At 47.3% G+C, this 20,054-nt stretch overlaps 1 protein-coding gene and 1 pseudogene across 5 annotated transcripts in view; one reads left to right on the top strand and one right to left on the bottom strand.

Moving 5' to 3' along the window:
• RALGAPA2 (Ral GTPase activating protein catalytic subunit alpha 2) overlaps nucleotides 1-19,423 on the top strand; it is a 121,517-nt gene extending 102,094 nt beyond the window's left edge. For 3 of the 5 annotated variants that reach the window (XM_085218661.1, XM_085218659.1, XM_085218660.1), the window contains 3 exons: nucleotides 3,808-3,929; nucleotides 15,212-15,251; nucleotides 17,222-17,322. In XM_085218661.1, the coding sequence (XP_085074787.1) occupies nucleotides 3,808-3,929; nucleotides 15,212-15,216 (127 nt within the window). In that variant the 3' untranslated portion in view covers nucleotides 15,217-15,251; nucleotides 17,222-17,322. The other 2 variants (XM_085218663.1, XM_085218662.1) reach the window with 2 other exon arrangements.
• Nucleotides 7,756-11,565, bottom strand: LOC146544843 (syncytin-2-like; annotated as a pseudogene).
• Nucleotides 19,424-20,054: the final 631 nt, after the last annotated feature.

Here is a 20,054-nt window from a genome sequence, read left to right on the forward strand (position 1 = left end):
CACAGCTTGCATTGTACGGCTGAATGGTTAAAATAACTCATCGAGTGATAAAATATTTATAAAAACTCATAATGGTCAAATACTGAGATTTGCCATATTCTAATTGGAGATAAATTCCTGCTGTCACACGTTCATATATATTGATGGCCATGTGTGCCTTCTTGTGGCTCTCTGTGTCATTCAGTGTATGAATATAAGTAAATGGAAGTGCTTGTGCCTATTGAAAGCATTTTGCTCTGGAGTTTGTCGTGGTAGAAGTAAAATGTAAAATAATGCAATCGTGTAAGAGATGGGTCAAATTGCCATACATATTAAAAGAGGCTGCTTTTGATCAGCTTCTTTGAATGCCTGGTATAACCCCATTTATCTGGAGATCTCAAGGGACACCCAAAACCTTCAGATAAATGGGGGCTTAGTTAATCAGGGAAGCCAGCTGTCCAGCTCCTTCAGCGGTGTAGGGTTCAAGATCATAACCCATCTCTGCAGCCAGGCCATCCCCAGAAATGATTTGCATGCTTCACTTCAGCAGTCTGGCCTTGAGGCTTTTGCAGCACCGCCAGCCAGGCACTTTAGGCTTTCTCTTGGCCCCGCTCAACCCGTGGCATAGCAATGAGCTGTGAAGGCTGGGTTGCTGATACATGCAAAACATTTTTTTAGTAAATAGTAGTTTATACAGCACTGTGCAAGTATTGGTTTCATCTGAATAATATGGCCGGGATTCATGTTGGGGGGCAGCTTTACATCATGTGCTCATGCAAAGCTGTGACATGAATTTCGTGTTAAACAGATCCAGCTTAATCTTCCAGCGTGTTTAAGTAAAATCAGATCCCTGGTCCTTCAGGGTGAAGGTGCAACAAAAGCGCAGTGGCTGCAATCTTAGCAGCACTGTGCTAGCAATTACCACGAGGGAGTCAGGTTTACATGGTAATGGAGAGGAAGCGTCTTGAGACTGACGTTTTAGAGACTGTTTCAGATTGCTGTGGTACAAACAGCCACAAATTGCTGATCTCCAAGCCTTCTTCTCCCTATCCACCTTCCACCTTGTACTGGCATTCTTTGGATGTTCTCTGTTCTCTTGGATCCCCAGAATGCATTAGAATCATAGAATCGTAGAATTGCTCAGATTGGAAAAGACCTTAAAGATCATCAAACAAGGTAACCAAACTACCCTAACTCTTAATGACTGCTAAATCATGTCCCTGAGCACCACATCCGAACGGTTTTTAAACACATCCAGGGTTGGTGACTCAACCACCTCCCTGGGGAGCCTATTCCAGTGCTTAACAAGGAATTTCCAGGTACTATGGAGCTCCATCCTTTGAAGCTCCAGTGTATCTGACAGCCACGTAATGTAATGACACTGAAACAGTGAAGTAGCAATTTTCCTTTCAGAGCTTGTTTATGATGTTCCTATTGAAAACTCCTGAAGCTAGGTAAAACTAGAGCTGGCTGCTGTCCTGGTTGGTCACCTGGAGGATGCTGAGCTGCGAGGGATGGTGATGAGGGGTGGCAGGCCTGTGCCATGCTGAACCTTGCCAAACCTACATGGAGTCTGTGTGGCACATGCTGGTGTACCCAGCTCCCGGCGGTGAGTTTGAGTGCTTCTCTTGCGGTTGCCCATCTGAATGGCTACGGTCCTTTGTTTTTGTAAGTAAGGGCTCTAAGAGACATGCCCCTGGCCTCGCCGAAACCTCACCCCTCTGTTTTTCTGCACGATATTCAGGGAAACCGGTACAAAGTCTCAGTGTGTCAGCAGTCGTTCGGCGCATTGCCGGCTTATGTGCTCGACGCGCGAGGCCTTTCATTAGGCAGCGGGACGTCATTAGGCGTAGCGCAGAGAGCCTTCCCGTCCTCCCCTCCTGGCTGGAAGCACGGCCCGGAGCAGGCCGCAGGGCGCACGGCAGGCCGGGCATTGCGGACGGCGGGGCGGCGGGCTCAGGTGGCCGGCAGCCGTCGGTTTGGCCGGAGCCTTTCAGCGATTTGTCACGCCTCGCTCCCTCCCCGCTGCGCCCGCACGTGCCAGCTCCGCGGCGGAGGGGCTGCTGGCCAGACGGCCGTGCGGCCTGCGCGTCCCGCTGACAGCCCGAGCGTGCGCCGCACGGCCCTGGCAACAGCCGAGCGCGCCGCGGAATAAGCATCTTCGTAATGAGAAGTGAATGGCATCCGTCAGTCCCTTTAGAATAGGGCCCAGGCGTGTGCCTCCTCTCCGAGGAAGTTTGGCAGCCTATTCATTAACAAGAGTCATCAGGAGTTCAGCCCATAATAGGGAGGCAGCCCCGAATGCAGGCGGGCTAATGCTTGCGCTATCAGGAATGCGTTCTCCTGGGCTTAGGGGAGAAAAGGGAGCACCGCTAAACAAATAACGCTGTCAGCAGGTGCACGCTCTGAAACGGCATCTATTGATTCTCTTTCTCCGGGCTTCCACGGGAAGTTTGTAAGAAGATTTATCGCGTATCTGCCCTTCTCCACTAGCATGAGAGCCAGCGCTGCCGTTGTTTCCTTTTTTTGCCGTCGCAGCAGCTCTAGCAACTGGCACACCATTGCTCCCCCCAGTGAGGCACAACACTACGGCCACCGCCTCCCATTTTTAAGTGCTCCGATCTTTTTTTTTTTTAAAAGCCATTTCAAAGCATTTTTGTTAACATAATGAAAGTCGCAAATGGCACTTCAGTATTAATTAGTAATGCTTTTCAGTTCTAAATACCCTCACCTGCATTATGTTGTCGCTGGCGTTCCACTGTACGCTCCTAATTTCTAAATTTAAATTGCCCTTTCTCCCCCGTTGCAGCCCTACAAACTCGTAATGCATTTCCACACAACAGAAACAATGGGGATCTGAAAACTTTTGTTTTAAATGAGGAAATGGAGAATGAGATGTCATACGGGCGCCTGCGAACGCTAATTCATAAAGTCATACGTGAGGTTCTTCAGCCCATTGTAGGTTTGTTTCAGGCGTTATCCCGTTATTGGAAGTGTATGATTCACCTTCTGAGAAAACAGAAGCTGCACACAAAAGGAAAAGATTTGCTTTCTCCACTCTGAAAAGCTGCCGCAAGCAGGGGTCCTATTAAGACAGCTGGAAAGTTGCTTCAGCTTGTTACGCTTGTAAGTTTTATTGGTGACTGGTTTTTGATTACACATTTGAATGCTGTGTGTTCCAGGTTGCCGAGTTTTAATTAAAAGGCAATAGTCTTGATTTTAGATTGCTTTGTTGTCTGCATTATGCAGACAATAACGCGTGCAAGTTTTTTTGTGCGCGTGTTTTTGTGTGTTTTTTTTTCAATCCGTGTCGTTCATTTAGGATACATAATACTACATCTGCCTTAAATATCAACTTCGCGCCCTGGGGATTTGTGTCGCTTACTGTTAATTTCTTTTAAAACGCATAATGATCGAGTAAACATGGGGTTTTTTTCTCCTCTATCCTGCAGCTTTCCTCCCGGTCTAATCATTTTTTCTAGTCTGACAGGGTTATTTTAACAGGAATACGAACTTCCAGTACAGCTGATTTCTCTTAAAGTTGGATTGTGGTTTCAAAAAACCTGCACTGGGAAAGCTGAGGTTTTACCCTTTGGTAACTGCAGCATCCCACCGGATCTACCAAGTCGCTCCTTTTCACTGATGAAACTAAAAGCATCGTCTGTAATTTCAAGCAAGGAGGCTGCTCATGTTTAGCAACGTTAAGCAGTGTTGTGCAGCTCGGGTCCTCCACGCCAATGTGTGGCTTTGTTAGTGTTTCAGTGGGCTTGCACGTCACGTAACAGCATTTTATTCTGTGCACACAGTTCCTTAACCTGGCTGTTGCAGCTACGAGGAAAGAGCTCTGTATCTTGAAGCAATAATCCAGAACCACAAAGAAGTAATGACATTTGAGGATTTTGCCGCTCAGGTCTTTTCTCCCTCTCCCAGCTACTCCCTGGGTGGAACTGGTGAGTCTCTGCACGTTATTCTTCTCTTTCGCACTAAGAAGCACTTGAGCAGCAGATGTACACCTGTTTTTTGTAGATAAATGCTTGCAAATTTAAGAAGACCATTCTTCCCCTGAATCAACTAATGAATATCAAAAGGAATGATGACATTCATTTTAATTTGTTTTGCATCAGAGCTATTCACTCTGTTCCTTTCTTCAGCTATCCTGTTAACCCTCGAATCTAGCAAGGTTAATGAACTTTCTCTCAGTAATGTGCTCCGGTTCATTCAGGAGTGCGGGTTTCTTGCTGAGCTGGGAATATGCTGTTCAAAAGCTTTGCCTGAATCGGTGCTTACTTATCGAAAAATAGTTCCTCGCAGTAGAAGCCGTTGCTACTAATGCTAAATGGGGATTATGCTGCTGAGATACCAGGGTCAGGGATTAATGAAAAAGAAATGTAAGAATGGTGTTCCGTTGGAAAATCATAGCCGTGTGCGGAACGCTAGCATTTGCCTTCAGTACATATGAGCAAATTGCAGGCTTTCTTCCAGCACCTGGCCTGGAACCTGCTCAGCTCTTTCGTTTTAATATGTTAGGTACGGATAATTCCGCATGTGTGTGCATACACACCTTTATGCTGGCGACCATTCATCAGCCCCATTGAAAGATGAACATTTAATGCCTAACTGTGTGAATTTATTCCTTACGTGTCCCATTGAGATCTTAAGGTAGCATGCAAAGTCCAAAGAGCCAAAGTTCGCTGTTTTAATTAAGCTTAAATAAATGTGTCTTCAAAGGAAACACTGATTCTAAAATGCAGATTTCCAGTGCCCTCAAGATTTGCTTTTCCAACCTCAAGCAGTGTATGGTCACTGCCCGTTGGATTCTTGAACAAAGATTCCTTAATCCTCTTTTTACACTCCTTGGGTGAAACTGGCACTTGCTAATTATTTCCCACTACATTTTCGGGTTGTTTAATAGATTATTTCAGACCTGTAAAAATGTTGAAGAACATCTGCTCTATTTTTCTCTCGCCTGACTTGTTAGCAAATATCTCCCATCTAAACTGAAAAAAAAAAATTGAAGGAAGAAATTAGATTTCCTAAAATAAATCAGTTACCAATAAAATCAGCTGTGCATCATTGTTTAACATTACTGGCTCCAATCCGTGCGTTTTCAGAGCTTTGTTGGGAGATAAGAGGTGTATGCATGTCCTTGCATTGGTCGCCAGTAGCAGCAGGCAGAAGGCTTTGGAGATAAGCAAGCTGGCAGAAGTAAAGGGGAGCCAGTGCTATTTACATAATCGCGCCTCTGCTTCCTGGAGAGGCGTCAAGAAACACAGGAATGGCCTCTATTGATCTTTGTTGAACTGGAATACTAAACAACATTAGAAAAGCTTATAACTTAAAGCTTTGATTAATGTTTTCTACATTAAAAAGTAGAACAGCTGTGAATTAAATTCTTTTATACACTCTGCCAAAAGTCTGAGACAAAAAGAAATTATCAATTTCAATAGAAATGTAGATTTCGTGCCCAGTGTTTTTAGCACTTTGAATCATTTGTCTGTTGATGCATCAGGAAAAGAAGTAGATACCTCAGTATATTTTAGGTGCGTTGCTCTGCGTGCGGTTGTATCTGTTTCTCACTTTCTCTTACAGCACGCAGAGATCTTTCTCTGGTGAAATTTAGTTGGGCAGGCAAGGACAGATTCATTTGATAATGCAGTAGTCATGCTTTCTGAGCTAGGTGATGTGTCTTATATGCAAAATTACTTTGCTGATGTCCGCTTACATTTCTCAGAACACTGCTAGATAATTAGTACTTGAACATCAGTTTATGATGTCATGAGTTTATGTTTTTTGATCTGCCATTGTCAGATCCTGATATTCAGGCTCCAAATGTTAGGGTTTCCTTCCCATTGGAGAAGCCGGTGTCTGGTTGTGATTTCTGGAATCAAAACCTCAACCTGGTCCTGGGTTATCGGCCCTAATTCCTTCTTGGCCAGTGATGGGCAAGGATAAAGAGTCACAGTCCAGGCTGCAGCCAGGGACCGCGTGGGAAACTTCACACAGCAACCCAGTGTTCCTCTCTTATGGGCTCTGTAAGTGATTGTGGGGCAAGAATGAGTCCAGAAAAGCCTCACTGGTGTGTGAAAATAGGGTTTTCGTAATGGGACGAGTCCTGGCGAGGATATGAATCCATGCCTCAGGGTGTGCTCTCTTTGAAGGAGTTTGCCCAAGTTGTCTGCTTGTTTACATGCGTATTTAGTTGAGTGTCACTAAGAGTTGTGTTGGTAGCTGCCCTGAAGATGCATTGTTACACCAAACACTGACCATGGCACACTTCAGTCAGCCTGGAGGCAGCAGGGGCTCCCCAAGGGCAGGACACCCAGCCTGGCGTGTTTTCCTTTGTGGGTGCTAGCAAATGTACCACCAGCATCCAGAGGCAGGGTAACCTGTAGCCTGCTGACTCTCAATGTGGCCCTGGTGCTCTCAGAGCTGGGAGACAACCTGAGAACAGATCCCCAGCAGCACCCCATGATACTGAGTGCTTTCTGCTTTGTTTCCCACTCCGAGCTCCACGCACAAGGCTGACACTCTGTCTAGCGGAGGACGAGGCATGCTTTGATCTTTCCTTAAACCACAGAATCTTTCCTTTGAAATCCAGAAGCAACCCAGGTGAAGTCTGGGTACATTTGCAGCCAACTCTTCACCCTGTCAGTGATCAGCGACGTGCTGTGGGATGGCTGAGGGGAATTGCTGTGCAAGTGAGGTGAGGGAAGAGGGAAGAAGTGGCTGGTGGAGAAGTGCATGTATGGAGCTGGCACAGGACAGGGTTTGCTCTCTCTCTCCCAGCTGAAACTGCCAGCCCTGCCTAGCTTTTAAACTTTTCGGGTCAATTTTAAGGTTATTTCTTCTCTGATCTCATTCTGAATGCCACTTCTTTCTAATCCTGCTGTCACTGCCTGCACTCCTGCACGATAAAAAGGGCCAGCGAGTACACGTTGATTAAAATTAAGATTGGTTTAAGCAGTCAATGCCGTACAAGAAGGAAACCAAAGCGATTATATGAATTGAATATGTGGCTGTTAATGCCCCATGTTTTTGTAGTGTTCCTTGACGGAGCTGTTTTTCTGTTTCCTGAGGCTGTCTCCAGGGATGCCTCCCCTAGGTTCAGACGGGACGCGGGCTTCTTACAACACGCCTTTGCTTAGCCTCCCATATCACACATAATCCTGCAGGTGCTTGGCTGTACGCACGAAAATAGCTCCCTTGCTGTTTTCAGGAACAGAGCCTTAAAGTCCCTCTACGTATCACAGATAGCCCAGTCCTTCTTACACGCTGCACATGCAGGCTGGTGGGCAGAACGGGCGTCCCTGAACTCATTTAGGGGATGTGCAGATTAGGAACAAAAGATGAGAATACAGTCCTTTGTTGTTAAACTGGTACATTACATGCTGTATTTTAATTAGGCTGGGTATGAGAGGCAGCCCAGGAAATCCTCAGTAATCCAACACTACTGAATTATTCTTATCCTTTCCCTCTGCAGATTTCTCTCCTTTTAAAGGATGGGTTTTTAAGCTGCTATCTTTTTCTGTTCTTGCTCCCTCAGCCAAAAAAAAAGGAAAACAATTATTCAACGAAATGCTTGCGTATGCTTTAAAAAGGAATAAAAACTGAACAGGTGCAAACAGATACAAAACGTTCCAACTTCAATTACCTCTGGTGGCTAAAAAGCAGTGGCTTTGTTCATTCGAGACCAGGATCCAGAACTGTGTTAACTCTTAGAAAATGGAAATAGGTGGACCTTCTGGAAAGGAAAAGAAATAGCCCTTTGACCAGAGAAACCCTCATACTCGGCACTGTTAGGCTTGCAGGAGCAGATTTCTGCTTCGGAGAGAACCTCCAGCCCTGCTTTTCAGTGCTGTGGGCTTGCAGTTGGTGCTTCAAAGGGTTAATTGAAATGGGCACACTTGACTGCTGAGAGGACTGATCTAATCACTGCCATATCCAAGTGCATCTGTTCACCATGAGGTCATTCTTGTGCATGCTAATGATTTGGAAAATAAAGCATAACGCTCGACGTTATCAGAAAGGATATAGTGTAAATCTTTACTTTTTTAGTTGCTAATCACTATTGTGGGGCCAAACAGCAGGCAAAAGAATCCCGGATTATCGCTTTCCATTTCAGGTTTTGTCTTTTAAGCATCATTTTCAGAGCAGTGTCAGGAAGCCGAGCTGGAAAACTCTGACATGTGGTATCTGTTGATAAATGGGTTCTTTAATGAATATTATAGCATTGCCCAGGAGCAACACTTGAGTTGAGGAACTATAGACGTTTTCAGCATTCCCTGGTTTTAAAGCCCTGGGAGCGACGTGTGCTTATTTACATAAAACTGAGATTTTGCAGCCTTTTTGTTGAGAAAGTGACACATGCTTCCCTTTTGTCTCTGGGCTTTTATAGGCACAAAATTCTTGCAGAAAACACATGAGAATACAACAAAAAAGATTTGTTTTTTAATGCTTTTTGCTCAGTGCGGAGCTTTAAGTTTCCCACTTTAAAACAACAGGAATATTCCAGACGTGGTCAGAAAACACATTTTTGACAGAGGCAAAAGAAAACCCAGTAGGGCGACTCTGAGCATGCAACCAGGTACATACTGGAGTTATTTTTGAAGCTAATTGAGTGGCAACTGCTTCTGGCTAGGTTGGGCTTTGCTGTTTTTTTCATTCTGACTCGTGGAATCAGACTCCACAACCCAAAGTTCGATTATGACGCAGGTATGTTTTAATCAGTGCTGCGCAGACACCGGCTGCAAGGGGGTATTCTGCCTATCTTGCCCAACGTAGGGCAAAAGCTTGGGACAGATAGAGGCCAAACTGATACATAACCAATGATTTTCCCAGAATTCGTGTCCATATTCATTACATTTCCGGACCATCAGCATATGGTCCCTCCCTCCTGCACGTGCGCCCTGGGCAGTGGGGGTCTCCTTCTGGTGGTCATGGCATGAAGGCTCATTGTCTTCAACAGAAGTAATCCCATCCCAACCTGTTCCTTGTGTAATGTTTCTTCAAGTTTACAATAGAGTTTTGAGATGTTCTTTTCTTATCTGGCCTCGCATCCTGCTTACCTGCATTCCTATACAATAGTTAACTCTTATCTTGTCCTGTCCTTACTCACATTCCTGTACAGTGGTTAACCCTTGTCTTGTCCTCTCCTTACTCACATTCCTATACAATGGTTAACCCTCAGTTTACCCTCTCCTAACTCAATCCCCCCTTTTTCTTGAACGTAGCAAATTCTTTTGCTAGATTACTTCATTTGGGAAAAGGGAAGTTTTGAAATAACGCCCACTTTCTATTTTCTGCCTTAGCTTGTGCTTTTTCCATTCCTCATAACTATCCCCAGAAGTTTTGCATATCCATAATACACATCTCATCGCAAAGCACATTAAAATGAGCAAGATGATCATAATAATATAAGCCACAGAGAGTTGCTTTAGCCATTCAAAATTAGGTAACCAGCTGGTAAGTTTTTCCCACAGTTCTGTGAATCCATCATTACCTGGTGAAGTAATTTAGTGTGTTCCCATATTGCCTGTAGATCAGTCTCTATTCCTTGAGTCTTGTCTACATAAGCACAACAGCTCTGATTAATTATCACACAAAGCTCTCCCTCTTTGGCTGTTAGGAGATTCAATGTCATTCTGTTTTGTAATACAACCTGACTAAACATTGAAATCTCAACTTGTAATGCTTTGATTGCATCAGTGGTAGCGTTCTCTATTATCTCTAGATTGGCTGAAATATCAACGATGGCTTTCTCCAGCTCACTTACTCCAAGGGATGGGATGAGCCATCTCACAAAGCTGTGGAAACCAGTAGGTTTTTCCACCAAGGGATTTAGTACTCTTCTCATCCGTCTCCAAGGGGTTCTCAAGAGTCCTCGTGGTATTTCCTCATGCACCGTGGTCTGAGGAACCAAGTATCCCACAGTGCATGTTCCCACTGCCAATTTGGAGGCAGTGTCTTTCGTGCCTGCCTATCCCCAGATAATCACCTGTATCCATAAGGTAATCTGCATGGATTAGACCTACCCTCTTGTTGGGTAAAAGATGTTCCCATTCCCACAATCCCAAGTACATTCTTATCTATAGGCCATGATGAATTTTTACTTGTTCTAGGATCGCACTCTGTGCCCTGCTTCCACCTTGTAGTCTCGTTGAGTCCTGATACTGTCCCCGAATTCCCATATTCCCAACTACATCCTATACTGTTAAATTTTGCCACCCAACTTTCGCACTAATTTCGCTATCGTTTTCCCTATCCACAAAGATAGACTTAGAAGAATTAATAATCAGCAGATCGAACTCGGGGCCCTTTCGTAATTTATCCTCTATTTCATACTTGCATTCCCCAATTTGGAATTGTCCAATTAAGCGCTACTAACCTGTAAACTGGCACCTCCCCCCCCCAGGGAGGGCCGTCCATATCCAACAATTTGTTAGGTTAAAATTTTGGGCTACTGCCCAAGTAACATTTAGGAAGCTATTACCTTTCCAGGCCAAAGCAAATCTTATAAGGTTAATTACAACACATAGTTTATACATCTTTCTTAATTGTTAGTCGGAGGGGTCCTTTCTCCCTCACAGTCCACTGTGGTCGGACATCTTCTTCAGGCAGGTGTAGTGTATCCACGGTATCAGTCCTTCCACCTCGACTGCCCTGTGTGTGGTGAGGAGTACTTGGTAAGATCCTTCCCACCTTGGTTCTAGAGGAGAATCTGAGAGGGATTTAACATACACATAATCTCCAGGCAGTACCGGACCATCCAGGCCTCATGCCCAGCTATTAAACACCACCTTCTCAATATCCTTTAATTGCTTTTTGCAACTTAATTGCATATCTGCTCAAAAGTTCCTCCCCTATTTGTGTAGAATTTCCTTTTTGTACCGGGTGAGGTCTCCCATAAAGGATCTCAAATGGACTTAGTCCTTCCTTGATTCAGGGTTTTCTTCAAATCCTTAATAAAGCCAAAGGCAGCGCTTGGGGCCACAGTATTCCTGGCTCCTGGCCATGCTTAACTATCTGTAATTTTAACAAATGATTCATTTTCTCTGCTTGTCTGCTTGACTGAGGTTGATAAGGTGTATGTAATTGCCACTCATTCCCCACTTGTACTATTCTGGCCACAAGGTAAGGGCCTCAGTCCAGGAATTCTGAGGGGGTTTCTTTTGGACCCTACCTTGTAGCATATAAGGCAGACCAATTGGTTGTTTTAGGAATAGCCCTTTCCATCCCTTTTACCACCCATCCGCGGTAGGCTTCTAAAAGATCTCATTCTGCTCCTCTATCTGGGTTCCAGTGAGGGTCCTGCAGAGGGAAATGTCCGCATTTCCACCCCGCAAACTATCCTCAGCCAGATTCTGGGCTGTTTTCAAAATTAGATCCTTTTTGGTCTCCGTCATGGAGTTTGGTAACAACTGGATATCACTCCAGTTGGGATTGTGCTCCCTAATCAAATACTGAAAATGCCGTGTTACTCCCACGGGTCACTTCGATATTCCTTAGCCACCTTTGTCCAGGTTTCCAGATCAAAAGAAGAGAACGGGACCTTTATGAAGATACGTGTCGCATCCGGTCCCACCGCCTCCCTCAGGGGTGCTAAACTTTGTTGCCTCCTAGTTCTAGAGGCTATAGGGGAGTCGGGGAGGATTTCGGGGGAAGAGTTCTCCCTTTTGGAGTGCTCCCTTTGTCCAGTGCTAGGACTCCCTGCCCCTGGCACCTGATAATGGTCCAACAAAAGAGCAGAAGTCTTAACTTCAGTTAGTCTAGTACGCTGTTATCCTACACTGCATGTGGAGCAACAGCGTTTTATCCCTCCTCTTCCTGCTGCCCACCGATCCTTTTCTAATGCTAACACCAGAGGATCTTGTGGTGCCTCCATCCCACATTCTCTTCGCCACTCAGGATGATTTCTGAGGGTAAAGAACATATTAGCATATGCTGCCTCATCCCATTTACCTTAAAAATAGCATCAGTTGCAGAATGGTATTGTACTTCAGTGTCCCGTTCAGGGGCCACTTTTCCCCATCATCCAATTTATACAATAACCACCATTGATTACAATATTTTATCAGTTTTCTTACTTAGAGTGCCCCCAGGACCCCATGCAATGTTTCGTCAGTGTGCCAGAACACATCCGAGGGGTGTTCTTTTAGGTATTTCCCTGTGAGCCTCCCATAATGTTGTCTCACTGGATTGTTACTGCCACAAGGTTTCCTCAGGTTGTTTCCTTCATACTCTAAAATTTCCCCACGCTAGTCCGTGATGCTCTGTCTCACGGTAGCACTCCAGACACGAATGACACCACCAACCCCAATATATTTCTTCACACACTAGACAGCATACGATATAAATGGGACAACACTTGTTTTCCAGGTGGAACACACATCTTTCCTCAGGCCCCTCTTCCCAATTTATAAATTCCCATCGCTGTTGCAATCTATAAACTTCATACAAACAGAAAAACACGTACGGATGGACAAATGACACAAAGAACAACTTATTGCTTTGTCCATCTCCAGCCATTTCCCTGGTGGGAGCACGGAACCATGGATCAGGACTCCTCTCTGGCTGCGTAGCTCAGCTACATCTCACTCACACCACATTCACATAGTGCCAGCTTAATCAAAATACGAGTTCAAAATGTTTTAGTTCTAATTTCCCCAGAGGATATCTCAAATATTTTGAGGTATTGATTTGGATACACGGTACGAACATGCTAAAAGATCTCGTTCTGCTCCTCTATCTGGGTCCCAATGAGGGTCCTGCAGAGGGAAATCATCTTTTATGTCCGCATTTCCACCCTGCAAACTATCCTCAGCTAGGTGGTAATAGCAGTTATACAACCTATGACTCCTGCTGTTATTATTACAAAAATCCCCGTTACCATTTGACCATTACGGACCCCCTTCGTAGGAACTTCTCCAAGAAGTTTTCCTACCCCAGCCGGCAACCTGACCTGTGAGCTCACCTCCCAGGGGGCATACCCTGCGCAGGATGTCTCCTCACCACTTATGGGCTCCCCTTATCCCCATTCACATACCTGGTCTGCCAGTGGTCCTCGTCTGCTCCCGCAGTGATGGGATGAGGAAGGGGAGTCCTGCTGAGAAATCTCAGGGCGCGACAAAGGCGTCCCTTTTCTCGGCTGGTCCTGCAGCTGAGCAGAGGTTGTCCCATCTGGGGTGCCAGACTGACTCGTGGAATCAGACTCCACAACCCAAAGTTCGATTATGACGCAGGTATGTTTTAATCAGTGCTGTGCAGACACCGGCTGCAAGGGGGTATTCTGCCTATCTTGCCCAACGTAGGGCAAAAGCTTGGGACAGATAGAGGCCAAACTGATACATAACCAATGATTTTCCCAGAATTCGTGTCCATATTCATTACATTTCCGGAACCCATCAGCATATGGTCCCTCCCTCCTGCACGTGCGCCCTGGGCAGTGGGGGTCTCCTTCTGGTGGTCATGGCATGAAGGCTCATTGTCTTCAACAGAAGTAATCCCATCCCGACCTGTTCCTTGTGTAAAGTTTCTTCAAGTTTACAATAGAGTTTTGAGATGTTCTTTTCTTATCTGGCCTCACATCCTGCTTACCTGCATTCCTATACAATAGTTAACTCTTATCTTGTCCTCTCCTTACTCACATTCCTATACAATGGTTAACCCTCACTTGGTCCTCTCCTAACTCAACACATGCTTCCCTTTTGTCTCTGGGCTTTTATAGGCACAAAATTCTTGCAGAAAACACATGAGAATACAACAAAAAAGATTTGTTTTTTAATGCTTTTTGCTCAGTGCAGAGCTTTAAGTTTCCCACTTTAAAACAACAGGAATATTCCAGACGTGGTCAGAAAACACAATTTTGACAGAGGCAAAAGAAAACCCAATAGGGTGACTCTGAGCATGCAACCAGGTACATACTGGGGTTATTTTTGAAGCTAATTGAGTGGCAACTGCTTCTGGCTAGGTTGGGCTTTGCTGTTTTTTTCATTCCTTGTCTTTGCATTTTGCCTGAAGATCTGTAGGATGTTGAGGCAGTTCTGCCTGCTGGGCAGAATAAAAGTCTCTCTGGGTTCTCTCTAACACTTGTGCATCATTTTAGGGAATATTTTTAGAGCTGAATAATTGGAAATACACATCTGAAAGCAAATAGCTGTGCCGTGATACTGCTTACAGCAAACACGGCATGTGCCAGGCGCTGAGTTCCAGCAATACGAGTGTGCTGCCTGAAATTGAGCAAAGGAGGCAGGGCTGAAATCAAGATGTCACAGAGGATGCTGGGATGCTGAGATCTTGCCTCCCATCGTCTCCAGTTGCAGACTTCAAGTATGGATGGGACCGTTCCCTGTTTGGCCACTTGTAAATGGCTTCTTGTGTGCTCTAACAAAACATATTCCACACCTCTGCAGCCCACAGACACTGAAGCATCTTCCTTCCTTTGGGTGAAATGCTCTCCTGGCCGTGGCTGCTGCTTGATAGCAGAAAATCAAAAGATGCCAGGTGAAATTTCCAGTTGAACCAACCTGACTTAACGTTGGGGGGTTCTGCAGAACCCTCACAAGCACTATATCTCCCCAGAGGTGCCTATCAGCAAGGCACGGCGGGGGGGAAATCCACCCCACATATTGCACTCCCTCCCTCCTTCTCACATGCTGTCACCCAGGCTGCAGGGCAGGGGAACTCCACACCACTGCTGCTCCCATGGCAGCTCAGATCCTCTGCCTCTTGCAGGATGTGAACTGTGTATCTGTTGGCAGCGGATTCTCATGAAAGAGAAATACTCTGTCTGGTGGTATTCTCTCTTTGCAGAGGGATCCCATCACCCACTTGTGTGCATGGTGTGTGTGTGCAGGGGATGGGTTTGTGCATAGAAGTTACTTTTCACTTGTATGGCCCAGTGGTATGTATGTTGTTCACACTGTGATTTTTTAACCTGGCCACAGTGTAATAGCAGTTCAGCCCTCCAAGAAGCCTCAAATCTTACCTGGTTTGAGATTTTATCTACTAGCAACGTTGCTGAAATAAGAGGAGGCTGAATGCCCGATCTGCCACATCTGCACGTTTGGCAGAAGTTGAAGAGGACTCATTTTGGGCACCACTTCCTCCCCACACCTGACCAGCAGCACACCTCGGTCACCCTCTGTCCCCATGTCCCCCTATTCGGCTCCTGGCCCCATGTGCACGTGGGTACACTGCTCCTGTATTGATACCATTTTGTGTTCTCTCCCTTTAGATTAGAGTATGTAACGGTCTCGTTACGCTAATTGCCGCAGGTAAGAGCCATGCTTCCCGCAGCCATGCGTCGCGCTCCATCACTAACGCTCTCCTTCTTCCACCTCCTCCTCCTCCTCCTCGTGCTCTGCCCTTGGGTTTGGGCTTTGTCTCTGCCTCTCACTAAGGCTGCCTGCTGCCCACGGCAGGGCTGCACATCTCACCTGGCTCCTCGTGCTTTGAGACCCCCCTGCTTGCTTGAGTTGTGAATTTGGAAGGGCTCAAGCCTCCAGTGACCCACCTGCGAGCCAAAAGGAAATCCATTTTAGCTAACAACCAACAAAGCTGCTTGTTGCTTCTTATAACTCCTAATTCCATACTGCCTGTGTACCCTCTGGAGCAAACACAGCTTCAGAAGGGCCAAAAAAAAAAAAGGGTGAATCCTCCAAAAAGGCCCTTAGAGCACCTTGCCCTCCCAACAAACTTGCAGGCTTCCCCTGCGAGGAGGCGAAGCAATTAGAGTTTGTGCCAGACGGCTTGCAAGTGGAATTATAATATTTGTATGAAAGCCTTTATCTTTTGTAGTTAACTCTCGCTCACTCTGCAGCTGCTGTCTCCCTATCAATCACAGCCAGAGGCCGCACGCGCAGCTCAGGACTCGCTGGGGGAACGGCTGGGACTGCAGGAATGTGCGGGGCTGCGGGCTGCGGGGCTGCGGGATGGACGTGGGGCTGTGGGACGTGGGGATGGGAGCTCCTGACCCACACCCTGCCTGCAGCCTTTCACTCTCAGCGAGGCATTGTGGGGAGCGTGCATGAATATTGCTCCAGCTCGTCCTTTTGGGGGAAACTGTATTATTTTGACCATCTGCCATGCCGCTTGACTGCAGGAATGTAAAGTGTGACACCTCCCTCACACCCCCTCCTCCCCGTGCTGTGAACAACACCGCAGGTTTTCTTTTGAATCCTGAACTGACAGCTCCACACTTTTCACAGAAAATGCCTTTGCACATTAAGTCATGTTTTTCACCTTTTTTTTTTTTTTTTTTTTTAATGTGGTATTTCCCTTTCAGTCAGTTGGCTTGAAATATAAATCTGGGACTGAAAGGTTCCATTTGAAATGCAGACGCCAGGTTGTAAACCAGCTATGGGATTTCGAAGGAGCAGAGTGGGCTTCAGACCTCAGCATTACAGGGTTCAGTGCCTATTCACCAAAATACCCACAGTTAGATAGAGCAGGGCCCTAAGATTTAATCCTTTTAGGAAGGAAGCAAAATGAGGCTCAGCCTGTGCTGAAAACACTCCTGAATTTCCAAGCTCTGAGTAGTCCCAAGATTCATGCAGGTTGTCCCATTGTACTGGTGCACTTCCAACACAGCCAGAAAGCCTGGCTGGGAGCGGGCAGCCAGAAGGCACAGCCCACTGCTGAGCTGGACATAGGTTTGTGCTGCAGCACACGGCCATCAGAGCACAGAGGTGCTTGGCCACAGCCATTAGGTTGGGCTCCGAGCACCATTCCAAGCTTGCAAGCACCGGGGCACAGCACTGTACCTCCGCCTCCAGGAACAAACACACAGAGAGTTAGTTAGAACAAGATTTAAAAATACTGCAGCCCAGGGGAGCTAATGAAATAACACTGACACCGAGAAACGCCTTGGGATGGGTGGAAACCCCAGCAGCAAGAGCAGCGCTGTGTTGCAGCATGCGTCGGTATTCCCCGTGCGCGTCTGCACCAGAGCCAGGCAGGAGCTGCACACACTCCAGCTTTATTCACCGCCCCGCAGTGTAATAACTGTCCCCTCAGCTGTTCTCATCCAGACAAGCCATTAGCCCCGACCCGCAGCCATAACCGCCTCTGGGGAGGTGCTGAAGAAGGAAGCCCGTGAGCACGGTTCTTGACGGGCATCCGTTGTCCACTTGCAGTAGTCAGAAAGACCCGAGGTTCTGTATCTGCAGAGCGGCCGTTGGGATGCGGACACGCACAGCTTGTCCCCGTCCTCAGCCCGCCTTCCCCTGCCCGCTGTCTTTTCCAGGCTGCCTCACCGCCAGCACCAGCGCCGACCTCGCCGTCCCCGCAGGAGCAGAGCCAGCAGAGCTGACCTCAGCGCCGCGCAGCGCCGGGAGCAAAGCCTGCGGGAGGCTCCGCCGCTCCGCCAGCGCGCTCAGCAAGGCTCCCAGCTGACACCCAGCACCCTCCGGGGAACCCCTCGCCACGCACCGGGCTCTGCTCCTCGCCTAAAGGACCCCCCACTTGGGATGGGCGCTTGTTGGAGGAGATGGGCAGCAAGCACTTTTCCCCCCACCTCATCGCACGAGGGCACGGAGCAGCGCTGATGCCCGTTGCCTCACGTCGTCTCAGAGCACTGATTTCAGTCATTCCGTCCAACGAATTGTGAACCGGGGAGTTGTGACAGAGCAGAACTGAGCTTTGTAGTGATGAGGCACGTGCTGAATGTCCTCCTCTGGAGCACGGGCGAGTGATCGGGTGCTGCTCAGCATCTGTTTCACCTCTGCTCCCGTCTCGTTTTCAGCAGCCATCCGAGGCAGTTGTTGTGCACGGAGCAAAGAATTAGTGATAATCAGTGAGGCCCATTTATCTGAAATTCAGGAGGCTGCTGCCAATTTCATAGAATGGCAGCACCTGCTCTGAAATCGCTCCGTTTACCCGTGCTATCTTGTTCAGGGTCATCCATCACCACCTATTGTGGAGCATCCGTCCCCACACTGAGGATGCTGTGGCAGTGCACACGCTGGGCTGCTCTCCATGCTGCTGCACCAGTGCAAGGTGAGCCGTCCCCTGGCTCCACACGTGGTTTGGAAAGGAGTCCTCTTCCTCAGCCTTGCCCCCAGGGCTGCTTCATCCTTCACAGTAACGCTTGCAGGGGCTGTGCGACGTGAACTGCTGTCCACATGTGGAGAAACACCCAGCCACGTTTCTTTCAGAAGATGAAATGCTGCACATCTGCCTGACAGCTTCTCACCAGGGTGTGACTCACTGCGGGACGGCGCGCTCCCCACGTCACCACTTTGCCTTTTCACAGCACTGGGGCAATAATCTGCAAGGGGAAGCATCTCTGATGAGCTAGAATACAACACATCTGAAGGCTCCCAAGGAAATGTAACATCCTGATGGCACTTTGTGTAGTAAGCAGATCTTTTGGATGGGAAATGTATTTCACTCTGCACGTATCACAGGCTTCCAGGTTGAAAACTCATAGCTCCTGCTCTAGATTTGGGTTTTGGATGTTGTGGACACTGGTGTGTCTGCCCAGTTCTGGATGTTGCATCAGATACCTCCGGCCTTCCTCGTCCTCCTCAGGTCTCACTCCTGTTGCTTTTTTGTTCAACTGTTGTTCAATTTTTGTGTTTTTGGGGTGGTTTTTTTGTTTCTTCAATGCCACTTAGCCTTGAAGCGCACACCTCCGAACTCAATGTGATGTATCGAAGTGATGGGAACCGAAGCAAAATGCTCCATTCTGCCTTCTGGTTTTGCACTTCCTACACGTTAACACGAAAGTCTGCTGTCGTGCCACCACTCCATGCTGCTGCCGGGTGGATGCAGAAGAGCACTCTGGGCACTGATGGTGGCAGCCCTTCCAGGTGGCTCCATGCAGCAGTCAGGTGATGAGGCACACGGCTGGGCTTGGGGTGAGCACAGCGATGCTGCAGGCACAGAGCTCTGCGTGCTGAGCGCTTGGAGTGCCGCTCCGCCTGCCTGCCTCACCCTTTGCTTTTGTTCTCTACTGATCGGGGAGGGGAAGTTGGAAAATAAAATGTGTATTTTAATTTATTTCGTTTTTCGCAGCGGAATACACGAGGCTGTCTTGTTCTTTAGTTATCCCATGGTCTGAAATCATTTCAAAGGTGTTCTGAATAAAATGAGCCGTTTCTCTTTGGAGCAATACTCATCCCTCTTTCGGGGAAGAATTAATAATATTTTCCTGATGTCAAAACAACATTGACTTGTGAAAATTCAGCATTGGTTGCATACTGTGCAGTCAGACACGGAGCTGCTCCATTCCCCCTGGTGCCCTGAGCAGAGTGAAGCCACACCATGATGGTGCACCGTGATGCTGGAGCTGCCATCCCAGTCAGGGCAACTGGGGGAGAACAGGGAGGGCTCTGCTGGGCTGAGATCTGCAGAGCTGCTACTGAACGTTACTTCTGTACGGCTTAGGGACAGCTAACTCAGAGGATTCACACCTCTTCTAGTGAATAAAAATTGATCACAGAAATGTGTTTGTCTGTTTCTGTCACCACCTTTAAAGGAGAGGTTTTGTTTCTCATAGGATCACAGAATGGTGAGGAGGGACCTCAGCATCAGTGACAGCACCATCGCTGGCTTCTTCAGAAGGGGCTTGGAAGCTCTCACTAATAGTCATTACAGGGCATTACCAAGCCCCAGAAGACATTACTTCTATACCATTCATTGCAGGAGACGCGCGATGACAAGGCTGCCCTTCCTAAACCGTGTAATGCCTCATTGCTGGGAATTTGCATGGGCATTAGAAACAAAACCTTTCTAACAGCGATTTCCTGCTCTGCGGAGACGTCGCTTAAGAAAATGAAGGGGGTTTGTGTGCTCAGTCATAATTATGTCAGGGGTGCTTAGGCATTAACACCCGCTTATGCCAGCGGGAATGATACGGGATTATTTGGCAGTGGGAAAAGCTGCTTTGAGATACCTCTCTCTTCTTCTGAGGTTCTCACTTAAATCCCCGTTTGCACACCTTACCTTGTCCATCAGCTGGGCAATGGGAGCACAGCATTGCCCTGGTGCTGCACCCAGCATCATGCTGCCACCGCCGGGAGGGACAGCCTATGGGATGTCATAGAGCACACGGCTGGGCTCATCAGTCGTGTCAC

The sequence above is a fragment of the Meleagris gallopavo genome, chromosome 2 (genome assembly GCF_905368555.1).
Source record: "Meleagris gallopavo chromosome 2, MGAL_WU_HG_1.1, whole genome shotgun sequence".
Taxonomy (NCBI): domain Eukaryota; kingdom Metazoa; phylum Chordata; class Aves; order Galliformes; family Phasianidae; genus Meleagris; species Meleagris gallopavo.